At 40.7% G+C, this 24,271-nt stretch overlaps 1 protein-coding gene across 12 annotated transcripts in view; it reads left to right on the top strand.

Moving 5' to 3' along the window:
* CLEC16A (C-type lectin domain containing 16A) overlaps positions 1–24,271 on the top strand; it is a 186,191-nt gene that overhangs the window by 9,407 nt on the left and 152,513 nt on the right. For 10 of the 12 annotated variants that reach the window (XM_034783346.1, XM_034783349.1, XM_034783348.1 and 7 more), the window contains exons 2-9: positions 6,813–6,941; positions 12,159–12,292; positions 13,828–13,976; positions 16,063–16,168; positions 18,141–18,146; positions 18,506–18,629; positions 19,595–19,769; positions 21,368–21,421. In XM_034783346.1, the coding sequence (XP_034639237.1) occupies positions 6,813–6,941; positions 12,159–12,292; positions 13,828–13,976; positions 16,063–16,168; positions 18,141–18,146; positions 18,506–18,629; positions 19,595–19,769; positions 21,368–21,421 (877 nt within the window). The remainder of the gene's footprint in view (positions 1–6,812; positions 6,942–12,158; positions 12,293–13,827; positions 13,977–16,062; positions 16,169–18,140; positions 18,147–18,505; positions 18,630–19,594; positions 19,770–21,367; positions 21,422–24,271) is intronic. The other 2 variants (XM_034783355.1, XM_034783345.1) reach the window with 1 other exon arrangement.

Here is a 24,271-nt window from a genome sequence, read left to right as displayed (position 1 = left end):
GCTCTGGCTTTTTGGCCGCCCCAAGCAAAAAAAAAAAAAAACGGGGCGGCCAGAAAGCCAGAGCAGGCCCTGGCCAACAGGCAGGGCCACAGGGGGGGCTCAGGGCTGGCAGGTGGAGCCACAGCGGGGCACTCACTCCCCGCCCTCCCCCCTGTGGGGACTGGCCTGGGACCCAGCTGTACCCACCCCCCGAATGTTGCTCCACACCCCCCCTCTTGGGGGGGCGTCCCACAGTTTGAGGACCTCTGCTTTAATTACATAATCACAAACTATTTTTTCCACTGGTCCCCTTCCTCATCCAGTGCACAGGATGAATAGTGCTCACAGGATGATCAGCTATTCAATATTTTGTTGTATGGTCCTAGGCCTTATTTTCTACACATTATTCAAACCCTGCTGTGAATACAGAATTTTTAATTTCTTCATGTGTTTTTCTATAGAGCTTATCACTGTAGCATCTGAGTTCTTTGCAAATATAAATTAATTTTCCCAATACCCCTCTGAGCTAAGGCACAGAAATTAAAGTCAAAAGTAACAAAGAGTCTGGTGGCACCTTAAAGACTAACAGATTTATTTGGGCATAAGCTTTCGTGGGTAAAAACCTCACTTCTTCGGATGCATAGAGTGAAAGCTACAGATGCAGGCATTATATACAGACACATGGAGAGCAGGGAGTTACTTCACAAGTGGCGAACCAGTGTTGACAAGGCCAATTCAATCAGGGTGGATGTAGTCCACTCCCAATAATAGATGAGGAGGTGTCAATTCCAGGAGAGGAAAAGCTGCTTCTGTAGTGAGCCAGCCACTCCCAATCCCTATTCAAGCCCAGATTAATGGTGTTGAATTTGCAAATGAATTTTAGTTCTGCTGTTTCTCTTTGAAGTCTGTTTCTGAAGTTTTTTTGTTCAATGACAGTGACTTTTAAATCTGTGATAGAATGACCAGGGAGATTGAAGTGTTCACTTACTGGCTTATGTATGTTACCATTTCTGATGTCCGATTTGTGTCCATTTATTCTTTTGCGGAGGGACTGTCCAGTTTGGCCAATGTACATGGCAGAGGGGCATTGCTGGCACATGATGGCATATATGACATTAGTGGATGTGCAGGTGAATGAGCCCCTGATGGTGTGGCTGATGTGGTTGGGTCCTCTGATGCTGTTGCCAGAGTAGATATGGGGACAGAGTAGGCAACGAGGTTTGCTACAGGGATAGGTTCCTGGGTTGGTGTTTCTGTGGTGTGGTGTGTAGTTGCTGGTGAGTATTTGCTTCAGGTTGGGGGGTTGTCTGTAAGCAAGGACTGGCCTGCCTCCCAAGGTCTGTGAGAGTGAGGTGCCCAATTTGAGATGCCCGTGGCCTGTACTTGCAGAGAACCTGGCAGTTTATAGCACTTCATTTGTTTATTACACAGCTTTTGTTAACCTCTGTTGCTGGAGTGTGCTCAGTACTCCTGCAAATTGACACCTTTGGTCTGAGTTTAGCATCCAGAAAATGAGGAACTTTGGTGGCCACTTTAAAAAAAAAAAAAAAAAAAAAAAATTTAAATGACTTGCCCCCATCACATAGGAATTCTGTGGCAGTAATAGGAATAGAATCCAATTCTCCCAGTGGAATTCAACTGCCTAAACCAGAAGTGGGTAAATGTGGCCTGTGGGACCATCCTGCCTCGCCCTTGAGCTCCTGGCCAGGGAGGCTAGCCCCTGGCCCCATACCAGCTTCCCCCCCTTCCCCTGTAGCTACGCTGCCATGCAGACAGCGCTCTGGGTGGCAGGATTGTGCACTCCTGCCAAGCAGCGCGGCAGTGTGTCTGGCTCCGGTGTGTGATTAGATCCTATGATGATGCCAACTCGGTCCATATATCTATTCAAGTGACATCAGGCTTTGTTACAAGGATAGGGGCCCAACCTAAAGCAAATACTCACCAGCAACCACACATCACTGAACAAAAACACTGACCCAGGAACCTATCCTTGTAACAAAGCCCGATGCCAACTCTGTCCACATATCTATTCAAGTGACATCATCATAGGACCTAATCACATCAGCCATACCATCAGGGGCTCGTTCACCTGCACATCTACCAATGTTATATATGCCATCATGTGCCAGCAATGCCCCTCTGCCATGTACATTGGCCAAACCGGACAGTCTCTCTGCAAAAGAATTAATGGACACAAATCTGACATCAGGAAAAATAATACTCAAAAACCAGTGGGAGAACACTTTAACCTGTCTGGTCATTCAATGACAGACCTGCGGGTGGCAACAGAAAAACTTCAAAAACAGACTCCAAAGAGAGACTGCTGAGCTGGAATTGATATGCAAGCTAGATACAATCAATTTAGGATTGAATAAGGACTGGGAATGGCTGAGCCATTACAAACATTGAATCTATCTCCCCTTGTAAGTATTCTCACACTTCTTATCAAACTGTCTGTACTGGGCTAGCTTGATTATCACTTCAAAAGTTTTTTTTTTTTTTCTCTTACTTAATTGGCCTCTCAGAGTTGGTAAGACAACTCCCACCTGTTCATGCTCTCTGTATGTGTGTATATATATCTTCTCAATATATGTTCCATTCTATATGCATCCGAAGAAGTGGGCTGTAGCCCACAAAAGCTTATGCTCTAATAAATTTGTTAGTCTCTAAGGTGCCACAAGTACTCCTGTTCTTTTTGCGGATACAGACTAACAAGGCTGCTACTCTGAAACATGGAATTAGTGTAATCACAGCTAATAATTCAGGTATTGTTTCTTAACTTCCTGAGTGTGTGCTTGGTGGTGTTTTTCTGGACGCATTGTATTGCCTTCCTGCTTGCTTCCTAACATCCCTGCTAGTAAACTAAACCACCTGTACATATAGTACATATTCTGATGTATAGACATACATAAACGTTTCACATGACCTGGTGGCAAATAGTATCCACAAACTAATATGAATCAGCCTTTTGTCCTTCAGACCTAATTAATTCCCCGAGCACCACCCCTCCTAGGCACTGAATGAGGTTGGGGTCCTGCGTGTAGTAAAAACAGTATGTGATCATGTCATTAAAGACCATATCATAATGGATACACACAATTAAGTCTGAATTAAGGCTGTATGGGCAACTTTAATTCAGCATTTCCTAACTTTTCAGTGTTTGACATTGCAACCATAATGTTCTCTTAAAGTAGTTTTCTTGTATGTAATATTATATGATATAAAAATTAATCTGCACAACATTCCTGCGTGTTTTTTTTTTACTTTTAAGTTGATGAAACGTAACACTGAGCTTTAGCATAGTTTTTGTTAGGGAATATTTAATTAGTCCTTGATCCTATTCTTGTGCAGATCTAATCATAACTGTAAATTTTGGCCTTGAGACCTAGAAACACTGTTTTCTTCCCACAAAGGCACCTGCACCTTCACAGTCCAAGGCTAGGTCTACACTACCCGCCTGAATCGGCGGGTAGAAATCGACCTCTCGGGGATCGATTTATCGCGTCCCGTCAGGACGCGACAATCGATCCCCAAATCGGCGCTCTTACTCCACCAGCGGAGGTGGCAGTAAGCGCCGTCGACAGAAAGCCGCAGAAGTCGATTTTGCCGCCGTCCTCACAGCGGGGTAAGTTGGCTGCGATACGTCGAATTCAGCTACGCTATTCACGTAGCTGAATTTGCGTATCTTAAATCGACTCCCCCCTGTAGTGTAGATGTACCCCAAGAGAGTTAATTACAACAGCAATGACATTGAAGCCCAAGTAAATGCACTCAGACTTATGTTATGTCTACACTTGAACCGCTACAGCGGGGCAGGAGGGGTTTTCCCGTTAGTGTGGATAATCCACCTCCCTGAGGTGGTAGCGAGGTCAGCAGAAGGTTAGAGAGGTTAGGTCAGCATAGCTATGTCTCTTGGGAGTGTGGATTTTTCATACCCCTTAAAGAAGTAGCTATGGAAATGTAAGTTCCAAGGCCCTCACCTTGTCATCACTTAGGTTACCAAAAGAATAAGTATAAAATTAAGCAGCAAGGAGTTTTCCAGTACAATTCACCAGGCAAACAACTGGGAAACCTGTAATCAGTTTCCAGAAGTATAAAGCCCTATTCCCAATGGCATCATGTTAAAATGTCTTCAAATTTAGTTTTTGCAATTTGTCACATTGTGTACTAAACAAAATTTGGTTTTTGGTAACCCTTTGGGAAACGGCTCAGAAATGCTTTGCAATGTATAGTGTCTTGGGGGCAAAGTTGAGTAATCTCTTACGACTGCTTCTACTGTTTACTTTGACCAGCATTGCATTATTGGACTTATTCTTCCACCCACCCCCCCAAATCTTCTGAAATTTAGTTCATTTCTAATAAATGCAGCCACTTGCACAGATTCATTTCTCTGTACATGTGATAGTTCAGGTTCACGGTTACTTCAAATAAACAGGGCTGAATATACACCTCTACCCTGATATAACACGAATTCAGATATAATGCAGTAAAGCAGTGCTCCAGGGGGGCGGGGCTTCGCACTCCAGTGGATCAAAGCAAGTTCGATATAACGCGGTTTCACCTATAACACAGTAAGATTTTTTTGGCTCCCGAGGACAGCGTTCTATCAAGGTAGAGGTGTATGTAAAATATTGCACAGTTGATAGTTATCTCTGAACTAACCCTTTCTCCTCCCCTCTCCTACCTCCAAGGGGAACTAACATTTGCTACCATCGCACTGTTCTCTCTGCTTGTAACACCCCTTCTCCTACTCTGTCTGGGCCTTGTCTATTTAGACTGTAAGCTTTTAGGGGCAGAGACTGTTTATTACTGTGCCCAGCATAATGGCATCCAATCTTGGGGATGGTCCTTAGGCATGCTATAATAAACATGGTTAACTGAGTAAGTATGTGTATTTTAACATTGGATCATACTAAATTTCAGTTTTCCTCATTTGGATTCTCTGCAAGTACTTACCTGGGAGGACAGACTGAATCTTGTGAAGCTGTGTCCTAATAACAGACAACGTAATTGGTTTTAAATGGTATACAACAGAACTGAGGTTGAAGAGAATTCCTCCCACTGTAATTTAGCTGAAAAATGTATTAACTACTTTCAAACTTTCCTTTTCTTATCATGACTTGACAATTGTAGTTTGGCAGGGCTTTTGGAGCTGGGCATATTTTGAAACTCTTGGACCCTGTGCTGAACAGTTTGTTCTGGTCTACACTAGTAGTTAGACAATGTTCTGCATCATTTAAAATACACACCCATTTTCAGCAGTGTTTAAATTTCCTAATGTAGACACAGCTCACAATGTGAGGGTGATTCAGCATAAAATATGCTGTTTTCCTGCAAGATAATTGGAAGTAGAAAGATCAGGATAGGATTATATGTGAGCTAGAGCAGGGATGGGCAACCTTTGGCACTTGGCCCACCAGGGTAAGCACGCTGGAGGGCCAGGCCAGTTTGTTTACCTACTGTGTCCGCAGGTTTGGCCGATCACGGCTCCCACTGGCCGCAGTTCTCCGCTCCAGGCCAATGAGGGCCGTGGGAAGCGGCGTGGGCCGAGGGATGTGCTAGCCGCCGCTTCCTGCCACTCCCATTGGCTTTGAACGGGGAGCCGCGGTTGGCCGAACCTGCGGATGTGGCAGGTCAACTGGCACGCGGCTCGCCAGGGTAAGCACCCTGGCGGGCCGGGCCGGTTTAAGGTTGCCGATCCCTGAGCTAGAGTATTACATGTGGGTCTCCTTGTCTAAATGAACATTTTCGTTCATGGCAAGCTTGGGGTATGTTTCTACCTTGCACTAGTATTCCAAGGGCTAACTGTTTGTATGGACCCTGCTGATATACATTAACAGTTTATAAATGGAGTTTGCTCTAGTCCTCTTTGTGACAGGGCTAGGGCCTGGTTTACACTTAAAAGTTCAGTCAACATAACTATGGCACTTAAAGGTGTGTAAATATACTTACAAGTCTAAAAAAAAATGTTGCTTAACTCTTTTATAACTACAAAATGCTTATCAGGCTTCCAAACATAATTTCCCTAACATAACTTATGTTGTGCTTTTCTTCTATTTTCACGTATTTACCCAAGTAAAATGAGATTGGTACTACAGCTGTGTACAGGCACTCATGTTGTTTCCTATCTGTCCTAGTTAAGACATTTGGAGTTTTCAGCCATAAAATCTAGCCCTTCGGTTCAGACTGAGCCTTGGACCCACCTCCTCTCAAAGTAGTGTTTAAATACAGATGGTCCAAGTCTTGGTAACTCAGCTCCACCCCAGGTGGATTCAAGACCTCCCTGACTGGCATCAACAATTAAGAATTCAAACAAAGATGCATTCCATGGCTGTAATGATGCAGTATGTATTTCAGCTAACTCTACATGCAACCTTCTAGAATTAACCTTACAGGAGTATTTACAGCTCTTCTTACACTCCATAACTATATTTACCCACTTCGCTTTCTCCTCTCTCCCTTTTCCCATGCTATTCGTACCCACTGAAGAAACCCAACAAATTACAAAAACAAATATAGAGGGTAAATAGTCAACATAATCACATTGTTTTAATAATCCTTTTTTTTATGTAAATGGCTTTTGTCATTATTCTAGGAAGTTAGTTTGGCTTTCGCTGTTACTTATTCATTGCTCCACCCTATCTCTAATGTTATTTTTAAAATAAACAGAAGCAATTACATTGGAGAAAAAAAATCAAGTTTCTTTCCTGGGATATAGTAGTAATGGTGGGAAAATAGGTCAGTAAAGAACATTTGAAAATGATTGTGAAAATCACAGCCCAACATTGCTGTGTTTAACAATAGTAACGAATTACATGTTTCTCCTTTTTTAGGTATATGTATCATGTTTTGACCAAAAATACCACAGTAACGGATCACAACCGCAATCTGTTAGTGGAGACTATTCGTTCTATAACTGAGATCCTTATATGGGGAGATCAGAATGACAGCTCCGTGTTTGAGTAAGTGCTTTACATTTTCACTGTTTAATTTGTTAGTAATTTTTTTTTTTTAATCAAAATTGTTGATCAGCTGATATGGGAGGGATTGGCATTTGTAGATGGAGTATTATCTGAGATGAATTGTGAAGCTTGCACTATGGTTCCTACCAAATGTGCGCTAGCCATAATTCAGCTGCAATACCGGATTTACAATGGCGCCATGGCGCCGGGTTCTCGGTCGAAAGGGGCCCCGGCACGTTCTTCTCCGCCCCCGCTCTCTCCTGTGGGGGTCAGAGAAGCTTGACTCTGCCGCTGCTGGGGCTCTGTGGCAGCCTCTGCCGGCAGCCTGGCTTCTGCCGGCAGCCTGGCTCCTGCCCGGCCCCTTTCCCCAGCGTGCTCCGTTCCCTCCCCCCCTCTTGCTGCCAATCAGCTGGATCAGCCTTGTCAGCGGGAGGGGGGAGCCGCAGCATGCTGCTCTGGGGGGGAGGAGGAAAAGAGGCGGGGGTGGGGCCTTGGGGAAGGGGCTGGAATTGGGCCATACTACCTCCAGCCCCCTGCGTGAGCACCCCCACAACCCCGGCCCCCTGCATCCCCCCCCACACACACACCCAGCCCCCTGCACTGCCTCACACACATCCAGCCCCCAGTCCTGACCCCTTCACTCCCCTCACACCTCCCCAGCCCCCTGACTCCTGCACCCCCTCACACGCCCCCAGCCCCTGCCCTGACCCTGCACTCCCCTCACACCTCCTCAGCACCCCCTCACACACCCCCAGCCCCCCTGCCCTGATTCCTGCATCCCTCTCACTCCTCCCCAGCCCTCTGCACCCTCCTCTCACCTGCTCACACCTCCCCAGCCCTGACCCCTGCACCCCCCACACCTCCCGAGCCCTGACTCCTGCATCACCCTCCAGCCCCCTGCCCCGACTCCTACATCCCACCCCCTCACACACCCCAGCCCCATCCTGAGAACCAAACAGGAGCTGCCCCAGGTAAGCGCTCCACGTCCCAATCTCCTTCCCCAACCTTGAGCCCCCTCCCTCGCCCTAGCTCCCGGCCAGACCCCGTACTCGAACATTTTTTTACAATATTTGGAAAGATCATTAAGTGGTCCGTCGAGACCCTCCATGATTTTTCAAGTGGTCTGTGGAAAAATAAGTTAGACCACAAGAACAATCAAGGTACCTCACTTTATTTTTATTTACTTGCTATTACTTATGGGAGGAGGATGACGAAAAAAAGAATGAAAAATGGGGGCAGCGGGAGATAAGAGAGAATGTTCTTTTTCTTGACTGGGTCCCAAGGAGGAGCCCCAAAAATGAAGCTGAGCACTGGGCTGGGGGGCCCCACTAACTCTAAATCCACCACTGGCTGTCCCGTCACCTGGGCTGGGGATACCGTCAGGGCTGGTGTAACCACTAGGTGAACTCGGCGACCGCCTAGGGCGCCAAGATTTGGGGGTGCCAAAAAGCGGTGCCCCCCAATTTTTTTTTACACTACAGTGGAGTCACATCTTACATGGGGGGGTTAGGTTCTAAAGTCACCGCACAAGAGGAAAATCGCATATAGTGAAAATTACCATAAAGTACAGTGTACACTAGAACAGGGATCCTCAACCTACGGCACGCATGCCAAAGGTGGCATGCAAGCTGTTTTTTTTATGGTAGGCTGCGGGTCCCGGCTGCCGCTGAGCCTGCTGCCGACCTAGGATTCTGTTCACTCTGCTGGCAGTGGGCTGAGCAGGGCCAGCAGTGGGCCCGGCTCCTGCCAGCCGGGGTCCCAGCCCTGCTTAGCCTGCTGGGGTCCCAGCCAGCTCTGCTCAGCCTCTTGCCGGCCTGGGTGAATGGCCTGGGGTTCCGTTTGTGACGGGTTGGATCACAGAAACCCCCTTGAGAGCTGCCACCTGATGTACCAAGACTACCCCTGCTCCTGTTTTCCCTGCCAGCTCAGGACTCCAGCACCCTGTCTTGCAGAGCCAGACACTCCCGTCTGCTCCAACACAGACCCAGGGTCTGAATTACTTGCCCCAAAGCTGCAGGTTTGCCTGAAAACAGCTCACAGAAGTGTGCTTGTCTTTAGCACTCAGATGCCCAACTCCCAATGGGGTCTAAACCCAAATAAATCCGTTTTACCCTGTATAAAGCTTATGCATGGTAAACTCATAAATTGTTCACCCTCTATAACACTGATAGAGAGACATGCACAGTTGTTTGCTCCCCCAGGTATTGATACATACTCTGAGTTAATTAATAAGTAAAAAGTGATTTTATTAAATACAGAAAGTAGGATTTAAGTGGTTCCAAGTAGTAACAGACAGAACAAAGTAAGTCACCAAGCAAAATAAAATAAAATGCACAAATCTATGTCTAATCAAACTGAATACAGATAATCTCACCCTCAGAGATGATTCAGTAAGTTTTTTTTTCTCAGACTGGACACCTTCCAGGCCTGGGCGCAATTCTTTCCCCTTGTTCCAGCTCAGGTGGTAGCTAGGGGATTCTTCATGATGGCTCTTCTCTCCCCTCTTTGTTCTGTTCCACCCCTTTATATATCTTTTGCATAAGGCGGGAACCCTTTGTCCCTCTGGGTTTCCACCCCCCCTCACTGGTAAAGCACCAGGTTAAAGATGGATTCCAGTTCAGGTGACATGATCACGTCACTGCAAGACTTCATTACCCACTTGCCAGCACACACATACCGGAAGACTCTCAGGTAAACACAGCCATCTGCACACAATGGTCCTGGTTAATGGGAGTCATCAAAATTCCAAACCACCATTAATGGCCCACACTTTGCATAATTACAATAGGCCCTCAGAGTTATATTTCATACTTCTAGTTTTAGATACAAGAGTGGTACATTTATACAAATAGGATGATCACACTCAGTAGATTATAAGCTTTGTAATGATATCTTCTTACAAGAGACCTTTTGCATAAAGCATATTCCAGTTACATTATAGTCACTTATTATCACGTTTTTATAAAACCATATAGACTGCACAACGTCACACCCTTCACCCAGGGTTCCGTCCGCCGGCCTGGGGTTCCGTTCACCTAGGCCGCCAGGAGGCTGAGCAGATCCAGCGGCTGGGACCCAGGCTGGCAGCGGGCTGAGCAGGCTGAGCGGATCGGCGGCTGGGACTCCAGCTGGCAGGAACCAGCGGACGGAACCCCAGACCAGCAGCGGGCTGAGCAGCTCAGCCCGCTGCCGGTCTGGGGTCCTGGCCGCCGGCCCCTTGCCAGCCAGGGTCTCAGCCACCACCCCTGCTCAGCTTCCTGCCGACCTGGGTGAACAGCAGGAGGCTGAGCGGAGTCGCCGGCTGGGACCCCAGCTGGCAGCTGAGTGAACGGAACCCTAGGCTGGCAGCAGGCTCAGTGGTGGCCGGGACCGACAGTCTGCCATTTAAAAAAAAAAAAAAAAAAAAAAACATCTGGGTGTGTGCCACCTTTGGCATGTGTGCCATAGGTTGAGGACCCCTGTTCTAGTGTAGACAGTGTATACTGTGTGTACTGTAGTTTATGGTAATTTTCACTATACGTGATTTTCCTCTTACATGCTGACCTTAGAACCTAACCGCCGCGTAAGATGTGACTCCACTGTATTTATTTTTGAAAATTTATAATAAGCGATGCTCCGGGGGTGGGGGACGCAAGGTGGAAGTTTCGCCTAGGGTGCAAAATATCCTTGCACCGGCCATGGATACTGTGTCAGCTGATCCCCACAGTCTCCAACCTACCTGGGCAGTACAGCAGACATGGCCCTGCCCACTAGCTCCTCTTCACTCCCTAGTCCACCCACCACTTGCCCCCACCCCTTAAGGCTTAGCCCTCTTACTTTTTAAAATGATTGCTTGCCCCTCTCCCCCCCTCAGGCTTTTCTGGCAGCCCTATTGCCAGGTATCCAGTTTTAGACTGGAAACTCCAGTAGAAAATGGGACCTGGGTGTCTAGTGAGCAGTGGTGACCGGAAATTTAGTTTCTGGTTATAGGAGTAACCACATTAGCCTCCGCTCCTCCTACTCCCAACACCCACCCCAGAAGGCTGGAAGAGAACCTGTCCTGCTGCTGTGGGAGGAGGGGCAGCTCAGAGCAGAGAGAGACCAAGAGAATGGGCTAGAACCAGGTAGGTACCCGCTCTATGTGGGCAGGGGCGGGGGGGGATCCTGTTGACCCCCTCCCCAGCCCTGCTGCGCTTGCAGTTTACCCCTGACCCCTCCCTTGCTCCAGAGACCAACCCTAGCTCCTGCCCCACTGATTTTACCCCCAGCCCCTTTTACAATTATTCCCCAGGGGGGCCCACAAATATGTTTGACACCGGGCCCACAAAAAGTTAATCCGGCTCTGTTCAGCTGTCCAGAGAGGTTAGCTTCTCTGCTGTGAGAGTCATCAGTTACTTTAAGTAGGTTTCTTAATTTATACTTGAACAAACTATTCTTGGTAGAGTTGTAAACACACTTCATTGTAGAGGGGGAAGAGGAATTGCATACAGAGATGGTGGCGCATGGTTGATGCTCTTAAGACAGCTTTACAAAGGTGTGTGTGTATGTATAACTGCTATTACTAGAAAGGTAACATATGAATCCTCAGTAGGATGGGAGGTTATGTTAGAGGAAACAATAAATCATTATTTTAAAAAATTTTGACAAATTCAAAACTGCTTCATTGTACCATTTTGATGTTCATATGCCATGGTAAGCTTTGGCAGCAAATACGGTATAGCAACCTTTTTTAAGGTCTACAGAGCGTTGTATCGAATCTAAACATCATAAAAGACCTTTCTTTCTGATTTTCCCCCCCCCCTCAATGACAACAAAATACAGTAGAAGACAAGCTGACACTTTTAGTGATAGATTTTTTTTTTTTTTTTAAAGCTCTAGGAAATTCCAGTAAAATATTTCCGGTCAAAGACCCTTTCCCACAAAACTGCTTTCATGAGTTTGTAGGCTGAGGAAGCCTACTTTTCTGTTCAGTTGGACATTACATATCTGACGAGCCCTTAGATCTTTATCCCTTTTGTTTATTAATTTGAATGCACTTCAAATATCCTGGTTAGTTTAATCTTTGACAGAGAGGCACTCTTTGTGGGTAAATGAATGCAATATTACAAAGCTATACAATCTGAAAGTTGCCAAACTTATAAAAAAAAAAATAAGTTCTCCAGTAAAAAAAAAAATTAATTTTTAAAAAAAAAAAAAAAAAAAAAAAAAAATCAGTAATGCTTTTACATTATCTTCTAGCTTTTTCTTAGAGAAGAACATGTTTGTTTTCTTCTTGAACATCCTGCGTCAGAAATCTGGTCGTTATGTATGTGTACAGCTGCTGCAGACCTTGAACATCCTCTTTGAAAATATTAGTCACGAGACATCACTCTGTAAGGACGCATTCCTTTTTAAACATTTAGTTTTCATTATTAAACAAATTGAAGCTTCAGCACACCGTGTAATCGCTCTTTTCATTTTATTAACTCTAAAAGCTAAAGTACAAGAACATTCTTAGGAATCAAGTCCTCTAACTACCTCTGTGAGATCATTAATTTATTTTTTAATTAAACAGCATTGGAATTCCAATGCAACTCTACTCTAAAATGGTTTGTCGTAAGTTTTCACTAGTACAAAAACCTTTGGTTTATACTGTTGAAAGCAAATAGTAAAAAAATTGGAATGATTTAATATGTGGTCTTTTTAAAGGGGTTCTTTAAAATAGCCTAGGCACAAAATAAGAAATGTGAACATTGTATTGAGTATGTTCTAGATTATAAATCTTCTACTCAAATGAGGAATTTAAAAACTAACAACCGTAGAAAATCACTGGTTAATTAGGGTCTCAAATGTATGTACTTAACTGTCACAGAACTAGCAATGGAAGCATACACCCGCTAACAAAGCCTTTTGCTGTAGCTGTTCTGTGATCAGAGTGGTTGGCATCCAAACAAAACACCATGTTAATGTTAAGGTCCTTTAGAAACATATGAAGGGAGAAACAAATAAATTGTTGCTAAATAAGAGAAACAAAATTGGCCAGGAAAGAGTCCATGCATAAGCTTTTGAGGGTAAATAATATGGAGGGAGAAATGCTATTTTAAATAAATACTTGATTTGTAATGCCTACGATTTGATTAAGCATGCTGTAGCTAGTACAGAAGAAACATAATAAAGACAAGTGTATTCTATTGTCATTATAATCCTATCTTTGGGAGCCAAGTCTTTTGCAAGACGCTAATGAGGATGACTTCTATATATTACTGCTAATTGAAGTAGCCATTTGCATTGTTAAACTTAAAAATAGGGGTATTTAGTTGTCAAATGGAGACTTGATTACTGCTAGGTTGCGCTTACAAAATACTTTTAATTGTCAGGTATAATTTTATATATATTAAAAAAAATTAGACTTGGAAGGATTAGATTTGTATTGCTAAGTGTCGGTAAACAGTGATTTTATTGTTTACCCCCCCCCTCCCACCTCCACCCAAAACAAAACCCATTTCCATCGATGGTGATCAACATTTATGGAGGCAAAAATAAGAAAAATGCTGCTTGAAAACTTAGTTTGATTTCGGGATATCTACTTCATGTGTTTTGACACATGATGTTGACAATTTGTGTTTTAGTGGTTATGAAACTTTCTTTTTAATCTCAGTGTCTACTGTCATTAAATTGTCTGATTCCTCCCTGCCATCCTCCATAATTTCCTGCAAGTGTGAAAATTTAAATCGATTAAAAACAAAAAAATGCTTAACTTATGTTTTCACAACTATGAACATTTAAAATGATAAAAATCAAAAATAAACCTTGATATTATCCATCAAAATTATAAAGAAATAAATATTAAATTCTATGAAGCCTATATATAACCTATTTCATGATGATTTTCCTTTGTGGTGATTTGTGATATGGTTTTATATTTCAGATTATTTGCTCTCTAATAACTATGTAAATTCTATCATTGTCCACAAATTTGACTTTTCTGATGAGGAGATCATGGCATATTATATCTCATTTCTGAAAACACTTTCCCTGAAACTCAACAATCACACTGTACACTTTTTTTACAATGAGGTAAGTGTCTGGAAGAATTTACAGTAAAAAACATTACTAATTATAATCTATACAGAAGTGAGTTTAAGGCCAAAACTTTGGTGGATCCCAGACAGACTCCTCTCACCCATGAGCCTTAGCACTCCTCTATCTCAACTCAAGCTTCTTCCGAGGAGTGCTCCTGCCCCATTGTCTTGTAGTTTAAAATTACTTTTATTGTAGTAACAATGTGCCCGAGTAAGAATCTCAGGATCAGGTTTTGTGTGTTGTAGCAAGTGTGTAGGGAAATGTTTTTGTGCTATGAAATGTCTGTCTCGTGTATTTCCCACTCTTCATACTGGTCTTAATTTAATTATTAACAGATGTTATAAGCGTTATACTATTTGCACAGGCAATAATTAGAGTGCAATGTCTTATTTCTGTAATAAAATAAAGTCTAAATTCCCACTGTTAACTGCATTAGCATATAATATCTTGGCATGCTATTAGTGTGTATTATTTAAAAAAAAATAGTGAAGGTGAGATTTTAAATGTGCAGTTTTTCAGCAAAGTCCACAAATACACAGCCAAGTATTCATTGGTAGTCCAAAACTGATTGACAGTAGAGGATAACCTCATATAATCCCAACCCACAACCAGCTTTCTTGATTAAATACTACAACCTCTGAAATGAAGGCCTGGTCTACACTTAAACAGGTATGGTGCTCAAGGGCAGGGCCAGCTCCAGGGTTTTTGCTGCCCCAAGCGGCGCAAAAAAAAAAAAAAAAGCCGCGTTCGCGATCTGCGGCCGCGTTCGCGATCTGCGGCGGCAATTCGGCAGGAGATCCTTCGCTCTGAGCGGGAGTGAGGGACTGTCCGCCGAATTGCTGCCGAGTAGCTGGACGTGCCGCCCCTCTCCGGAGTGGCCGCCCCAAGCACCTGCTTGGCAAGCTGGTGCCTGAGCTGGCCTTGCTCAAGTGGGGGGGGGGGAAAATCCACACCCGTCATTGCAGTAGCTTTGTCAACCTAACCTCTGGTGTAGGCACGATTAGGTTGACTGAACAATGTTTCAGTCAACGTAGCTGCCATGGCTTGAGAAGGTGGAGTTCTATTACTGTAGCGTGAGTCTACACTACGGCACTACAGCTGCATTAGCTTTGAAGTTGTAGCTGTGGTGCCCATAGTGTAGACATTGCCTAAGTATAAACACACTGCAACACGGATGGCAGAAGCTAATGTTCTTAGTGATTCTGTCAGTGTCTTGCCTTTTTGTTGTAATAACATGAAACTAAAATAGTTTGCTTTTTAAATCACTGCTTCAAAAAATTAAAAAGCTTTTTAAAATATTGCATGTGAGATCTCCATTTAAAAGAATTTAATATAATCAAATTTAATTGCAAAAATATCCAAATTTACAGAAATTTCAGTTATTGGCAGTTTGCATGTGTATATTAAAACAAACTACTTCATGGATTTTAGTCAGTAAATATTGATTTGGTCTGAGTCAACTGCTATATTTGAATTATAAATGCTCACAGAATTTGGTATTGCAACATAACTTCAAACTTAAGTTAATTCAGAATTCTGATGTTTCAAATGTAGTGCTAACTCATAGAACCTAGAGTTTTGTCTCTTTACTACAGTACTTTATTCAATTGTAAGCCTGTTATCTTAAAGACCTAATTCTGCATTTGAATCCATGCAGACAGATACCATATGAAGTCGGTGGGGATCAGTGTGGGCAAAAAGACCCACCTATTTTGGTGCAGTTGCAGGTCTAAGAGGTGATCTTTTCACACAACCTTAGAATTATTTTTCTCTCTATCCACATAATAATTCTTGCCAGAAGAGGGCATCAAAGCTCTTTAAAAAGTACAGAGATGTTGTGTGAAACTTTAGTTAATACATGCTTCCTGTAGTAAACTCATATACCTGGAAACTAATGGGTGTTTGAAATTCAGATTTTGTTTGACTACATCTGCACGCATTTATAGGACCATGCGATAGAGTAGATTTTTTTTTTTCTGCCTTGTTACCTTAGTAGGGTAACTTTTTTCATGCAAAATCCTAAGAAAGTATTGAATGTTTGACAGGATAGTACATAATGCCTGCTGTATTTTTATTTCAGCACACTAATGATTTTGCCTTGTATACGGAGGCCATTAAATTTTTTAACCACCCAGAGAGCATGGTCAGAATTGCTGTCAGGACTATAACTTTAAATGTCTACAAAGGTAAGTTTAGTGTATCAGAAGACTAGTACACCTAATACTTTGTGTAACTAAAGTTAAATGTTAACAATTACAAACTATGCATATTTACAAGGCATAGATTCTGATTTATGCAAGGCTGAATTAATTGTAAGCATATTACTTAACATGCATGTGTTAACAAACATACATGTGTTAAATATAGATTTTTTTAAAAATCTTTAAAAAAGACAACTCTAAAGCCAAAGTGTTTACACAATACTGTGTGTTTATAAACATCAGTATATTTTCCTTGATAAAGAAAAGGGTGACAACACAATATAAAGAACAGGAGTACTTGTGGCACCTTAGAGACTAACAAATTTATTTGAGCATACGGGCTGTAGCCCACAAAAGCTTATGCTCAAATAAATTTGTTAGCCTCTAAGGTGCCACAAGTACTCCTGTTTTTTTTGCGGTTACAGACTAACACGGCTGCTACTCTGAAACACAATATAAAATACACAAGGAAATTCACCTCAACTGCCAGTAGAGGTCCTAATCTGTCCATTTTAAAAAGTAGTAGTTTCTTGTTAAGGATATCAGTCTCTTGACATATTGAACATTTATAATAAGAGAAATGGTAATTTGTGTGGCAGAAATCAACATATATATTTCCTTAATTTTTTTGGATTATGACTGTGATTCTGGAATTTGGTAGTCCACTCATCAGTAGAGAAAAGCTATTGATGTACAATAAGTTGTTCTTTGTGCAAGCAAGTATATATAACTTGCACTCTATTATAGAAACAACTTGTTTTGTGCAGTTCTGTGTAAATTCATTTGCATAGTCTGGAGGTAGAAATGTAATCCTAGGCTCTGGAGTGCTCTGTATGGTGATGTGCATTCATATAGGGGTTTTTATCCTGCAGTTGCCTTTTTAATTAAATTTTTATTTCAATTTTTACACTGCTTTTTATATTACAAATCTAAAAGGAATTTAATATTAATTTGTAAATAAACTGTCATTACACCAATATGAAATTGACTTGCAAAACTTGCTATAAATCAATGGATGTTGTAGTTGTGCATGGACTGAAAAATGACTAGTCAAAAATTACTATTTTCTAGTGAACTTTCAGGTACAAAGTAAACACAACAATGCTTTTTACCTCATAATGACACTTTTCTCACAGAGTTCACTTCCAACAACTTACTGTTTAAGCTGTAAAATATATAGCTATATAATAAAATGATTGGATTAGTTTTAGCTCTCAGCAGTATACGAGAAAGGTATAGCGTTTAATTGATAGAATGTGCTTATTACTGGATGTAGATAAGCTAATGGAGGAAGTAAAATGGCAAATGTGACATTAAAGTAACTGTAATGATTGATTACAAAACATAAGGCTGGAGAAAATTCTACTCCACATTTTAAAAGCTGCTTGTTTGATCTGTATTGAATAAGGAAACTGAAGCAATGTGGATGGTAAGTGTCAACATTTACATGACAACCCTGAAGGCATTTTTGCTTTAGATGCTTTATAGCTGTGTTGGTATCTGGACACTGCGTACAAAGTGTGGCCCTTTCTGGTGTTTAGCAAGCAAAATCCATGCCAAATTTTTTCTACTTCTAACACCCAACCTTCTGTGTGTGAGCCAGTTTTTACAGAAACGGTGAACTATGATGCACTTCATACTTTGTGTACATTTACTAAATAAAAAGGAAAGTTTTATGATGCTCTTGCCTAGAGTTTAAGTTGAATGTTGGAGAGCTACGAGGGTTGAATTTGAAAAACACAACTATCAAACACGCAGGTTTCCTAATTTTCTGACTATCCATTTGCAAATGTTCTGATCTAACACCTTCTAACCTGTATCTTTTAGTTTAGATGCTTCCTGCTTTAGCTCTTTAACTCTTTTGGAGGATGTCTCACCATCCCAGTTCCTAATCCTGTTGTCTTTTTTTTTTTTTTTTCCCTTCCTTCACTGATGATTCCTGTGTTCCTTAATGCAGTGTCATGTAAGTCTATTAACAAGTTTGGCTTTCAGCACTATTGGTTTATACTTACACTTTGTCTTTTTAAAAAGAAAACTCACTTGAATAGAGTGTGGTTTTCTGAACTGCAGTAGATTTACTTACTATCCTGAGATCAATGTAAAAATAACCTTAGTATTTTAACAGGCTCATTTAGCCTTTCAAGAGTTGTCCTATGAAACTTTAAAAGGCATCTATTTCATGGATAAGATAAACCCATACAGGTGTGTATGAGTGAGTTTAAAAAAAAAATTAGCATGTAACGAAAATTCAGAATGATAAGTTGATTGTATTTTTTTTTTACATTTATCTTTTGGAATTTTTTTTTTTAAACTTCTCTTCAGTGGACAACCAGCCTATGTTGCACTACATTCGAGATAAAACTGCTGTCCCCTACTTCTCCAACCTTGTTTGGTTTATTGGGAGCCATGTGATAGAACTGGATAACTGTGTGCAGACTGATGAAGAGTAAGCTTCTACAATTATTTCTTTTTGCCAGATGCATTGAAAACTTTTTAAGTTAGTTTCTCAAGAAATGATCCTACCAACAAGCAGCCTGAAGTCTGTAATTCTTACAAGATCATGTTAGAAATCATTGCAGGAGGATATTGTCAAGTCATTTATAAATTTTAACATTCCTGTAAATAAATGATTTGTTGGGAGACCTGTTATTCCTCATTGTAGTTGGTTTGAAGTATATAGACTTTACTTTATTAATGAACTAAATTGTTATGCAGAAGATACATAGGACTGTTCGCATAACGATAAGACTAAAAGCACAGGCTCTTTAGATATCTGTACTCGCATTCAGAAAGCTGGACATTAGGATAGTTTTCTGAAAACTATCACTAGACAAATACTTTCCAAGTTAATTCAGTACTTAATTATCTAAACACCATTGCCATCAATATAACTGGCAGATGTGTCGCTTGTATAGAACCTCTTATTTTGTCACCTACAAAATTCCTGCTGTGTTGCTCATGATCACCATGTTGGATTTGCTCTTTGAGTATGTATGGAGCAGTTTTTTTTAAAGCTTTACTTGGGTTAGAACAGTACAGAAGAAATATAAGTAGTTTTACTCGCTTTAAGATTAAAAAAATGTTTAAATAGTCTTTTGTAATAGAAAACAAAATTGTAATGTTTCCTTTCATGATTGGCTTCTGAAAAGGCACGTACAAAGTGGCAGCTGAGATTTTTATGCTTCTCCAGAAAACCGAAATCTTGTACTCATCACTGTGGATGTTGCATTGTGAAATTAAAATGACAACATTCTCCTTCAATTGCTTCACTTTGATTGTCAAATCTCTGAGGTTACAGGAGGTAACTTGCATGTCTGCATTGGAATAAGACAGAAAAAAGATGCAGATACATTATCTTACTGAGTTCTGATTGTTCTACCTTAGCTATGTCTCAATCTTTGTCTCTTTCAGGCACAGAAATAGAGGCAAATTGAGTGATTTGGTAGCAGAACATCTGGATCATTTGCATTATCTTAATGATATCCTCATCATTAATTGTGAATTCTTAAATGATGTGCTCACAGACCACCTACTTAATAGGCTGTTTCTGCCTCTCTATGTGTATTCATTAGTAAATCAAGATAAGGTAAGGAATAGCTTGCATGATTTAGTGATTAGTTAAGTCTTAATAATTAATGATTTCCACTCAGTATTTACAGTAATTTGTGCAGTAAGTGTATCCCATAAGTAGAATTAATATCCTCTACATTTAAGTACTTTACAAGAAAAACAGTTTAAATAATTCAGGTCTTTGCTTTCCTTAAATTAAAAGATGACTGCCCGGGAGATGTGTTTTAGGTATATATGAACCTAGGTAAAGATTCTCATACATTGGCCCATGTAGTTGTTAAACATTTAGAGTCAATTGTAGTTGTTAACCATTGTTTAGCATTTAATGTTAGCAGTAGGAACAGAAGAGGTAAGTTCAGGTCTGGGCCTAAATTTCTCTGAAATACAATTATATTGGCCTTTTAAAATGTATCAGAAAGATGCTTTTTTAAAAAGTAACCTTTAAGATTGAAAACAGGATCTCTGTTACATATAAAATTTTCAAATCCATGCACCTTGCCTCTAGTCTGATTTTTCTAATTTCAGTGGTTTTTTTTAAAAAAACATGTCACTGATTAAAAGGAGCAGAATCAGACTTACTATCTACTGTATGGAACAGATGAAAAGTTTGCTTAAATTCTAATCCAGGTTCTTATACAGTGCCTATCTCCGTGGTAATTGCATGTGTCTTGTGATCCTCATGTATTTTTTATCTTTGTCATAATTGTGTGACATCTCCAAAGATTTATCGTACTTGGCATTTCTATGGAGCCTGGCATCAAAGATCTTAGCGTTTTTAATATGTTAATTTAACCTGTCATATCCCCTTCTGGGTTAAATTATCTTCATTTTAAACAGTGAGTTAGTGGTAGAGGTACGTATTGACCAGATTTTATGACTTCCAGTCTTGTGCTTCAGCCATGTTTCCTTTCATGTCTTATAATGCAAAAATATGCAAATATCTCTGACTTAAAACAACATGCTTCAGACAAAAGAGACTGTAAATAGATCTCTTTTCTGTGGTGCTAGTGGTTCTTTCAGAAATCAGATTATTCTAATATTAATGGAGATTTTAAAGTATTGTCATTCTGTAAGCATTTATTGTGTTCTGATTATGGAGAGAAAATGCCTGTGAAGTCAGAATTACCTACTTGAATCCAACAACTGAATGTCAACAACTCCAGTAAAACTTTTATTGGTCTTATTTAATTGATTCTGTGGAATAACAAATTGTAAGAGCCTCCTTTTATTAATTTGTCATTTCATAAGTACCATCTGGTAAGGATATGCTGGAGGGATAAAATACTTCTCACTTAAGCATCTGGTAAAAATAAATATTACAGGAAGCTTTGGCTTCAAAAACAATGTGCAGCCATATTTTCAATTGTGCAGCAAATGAAAAATGCATTCTTCTGAAATCCTTTTCCAAAGAAATGGAAAGTCACTGGAAAATGTCAGCATATTCCTCCGAACTTAGTAGCATTGGGGGAAGTGGGGAGGTAGTGCACATGAATAAATAAAGTGTTTATACTTTACATTCTTCTCTTTTTAAAAATGTTGGCCTGTGTTCTATTTAATGGTGTAATTACCTTAGTTTTCTGTAATTAACTGGGCTTTCTTTTCTTTCTTCCATAGGGTGGGGAGCGTCCAAAAATAAGTCTCCAAGTTTCTCTCTATCTTCTCTCACAAGTATGTCACATTTCAATGTGGTGTTTGTAATGGTCTCAGTAATTTAATTATAAATTGTGTGTTTTAGGGGGCTATTTTTCAGCTGGAGAGAATTGTGCTCAGTTTTGAGGTGCAGTGTGTACATTTAAGGGACACTTATATATTTATTTTTTAAATCATTAGCTCACTGGTCATCACATGGGCCAACTACTACTCTTTACTTACTAGTACCTTTCCTTGGAGGTTCTTGGAATACTTTACAAACATTACCTAATTAAATCTTTAGAACACCAGTAAAAGGCAGATATTTTGAGACGTAACAATCCCTTAACTCACCAGTTTAATGCAGCCACCTCTTGAGTGGAATGCAGCAGCTGTTAAACATTGCATAACAGCTTTGTACGACAATTTAGGACTGAAATGAAGAATACAGTATTCAACTGCAACTACAGGCAGAATACAGCATTCCAAATTTCAATTTGACTAGGACATACAGAAATTAGGGTTTTGAATCTCTTACTCTTGTGCAAAATGTTGTGGGATCTTTAATTACAAGTAGGGAGTGCTTTTGTTTTATGTCTCATGAAACGTGATCAGCTTTCTTGTATTTACAAAAATAAAAACTGAGTGGCTGAATACTGAGCAGATGCTATAACTACTGACAATTGAAAATGCCATTATAGATTGCACACATCTTAGTTAGGTAACTTTACAATAGATCAGAGTGCCACCATAAACTTCTTTTAAATTGGGAATTTTTTTAAGCGAGTGGTGAAATATATAGTTAAATAAAAGTTCTTGAAAATGGCAAATGCTCGTTTTTGTTCTTCGGATTATTGCTGTTTACTCTAGAGACTGAAAAAAGCTTATTCTGTCAGCTAAATATTAGCCTACCTGCATACTTCATGTACATGCTCAATACATTTACATTCTTAAATAAATATACACATTTAGGTCAAAATATATTATTGACTTGAATTTCTGCTAGAAGTGATATTTTAAAATGACTTATTTAAGAATTCATAGATTTAAAAGTCAGACTTTTTATAAGTGGGGGTATCCTCCCAGGTTGATTTCTTTATGATGATTTGTAGACATTGTAAAAACCAGTTTCCACCTGTTTTGTTGCCTCAGGAAAGGAAACACTGCAGTGCTGCTAAGTTCAATTTGAGTTAGTTTTAGTGACCTCAGAAATGAAACCTTATAGTAGCAATCACTTGAAACTAAGGGAATCAGTCTTGTTAAGTCACTAAATGCCTCTTATGAGGTGCTTTGAGCCCTCTAATCTACTTCATGTAAATGGGAGTATTGAGAAGTACTCAGCATTAGAGATAGTCAATACTTTTTCAGTTCACTAACCGTTCTGAAAAGAGTTTTAAAACAAAATAAAACACACAAACCAGCCAAGTAAAACTTGAGAAATTTCATTTTGGGGTGAACTAAATGTCTTGAATAAAAATTGGCCAGAGATAGTATGTATGAACTGAGAATGACTCTAGCCCAGTGATTAGGGCACTCGCCTGGAAGATTCATAGATTCTAGGACTGGAAGGGACCTCGAGAGGTCATGGAGTCCAGTCCCCTGCCCTCATGGCAGGACCAAATACTGTCGAGACCATCCCTGATAGACATTTATCTAACCTACTCTTAAATATCTCCAGAGATGGAGATTCCACAACCTCCCTAGGCAATTTATTCCGGTGTTTAACCACTCTGACAGTTAGGAACTTTTTCCTAATGTCCAACCTAAACCTCCCTTGCTGCAGTTTAAGCCCATTGCTTCTTGTTCTATCCGTAGAGGCCAAGATGAACAAGTTTTCTCCCTCCTCCTTATGACACCCTTTTAGATACCTGAAAACTGCTATCATGTCCTCTCAGTCTTCTCTTTTCCAAATTAAACAAACCCAATTCTTTCAGCCTTCCTTCATAGGTCATGTTCTCTAGACCTTTAATCATTCTTGTTGCTCTTCTCTGGACCCTCTCCAATTTCTCCACATCTTTCTTGAAATGCGATGCCCAGAACTCTGGACACAATACTCCAGTTGAGGCCTAACCAGGGCAGAGTAGAGCGGAAGAATGACTTCTCGTGTCTTGCTCACAACACACCTGTTAATGCATCCCAGAATCATGTTTGCTTTTTTTGCAACAGCATCACACTGTTGACTCCTATTTAGCTTGTGGTCCACTATAACCCCTAGATCCCTTTCTGCATTACTCCTTCCTAGACAGTGTCTTCCCATTCTGTATGTGTGAAACTGATTGTTCCTTCCTAAGTGGAGCACTTTGCATTTGTCTTTATTAAACTTCATCCTGTTTACCCCAGACCATTTCTCCAATTTGTCCAGATCATTTTGAATTGTGACCCTATCTTCCAAAGCAGTTGCAATCCCTCCCAGTTTAGTATCCTCTGCAAACTTAATAAGCGTACTTTCTGTGCCAATATCTAAGTCATTGATGAAGATATTGAACAGAGCCAGTCCCAAAACAGACCCCCTGCGGAACCCCACTTGTTATACCTTTCCAGCAGGATTGGGAACCATTAATAACTGCTCTCTGAGTACGGTTATCCAGCCAGTTATGCACCCACCTTATAGTAGCCCCATCTAAATTGTATTTGCCTAGTTTATTGATAAGAATATTGTGCGAGACCCTATCAAATGCCTTGCTAAAGTCTAGGTATACCACATCCACTGCTTCTCCCTTATCCACAAGACTCGTTATCCTATCAAAGAAAGCTATCAGTTTGGTTTGACATGATTTGTTCTTTACAAATCCATGCTGGCTATTCCCTGTCACCTTACCACCTTCCAAGTGTTTGCAGACGATTTCCTTAATTACTTGCTCCATTATCTTCCCTGGCACAGAAGTTAAA

This window comes from Trachemys scripta, chromosome 10 (genome assembly GCF_013100865.1).
Source record: "Trachemys scripta elegans isolate TJP31775 chromosome 10, CAS_Tse_1.0, whole genome shotgun sequence".
Lineage (NCBI taxonomy): Eukaryota > Metazoa > Chordata > Testudines > Emydidae > Trachemys > Trachemys scripta.
This window is presented reverse-complemented; position numbering and strand designations above follow the sequence as displayed.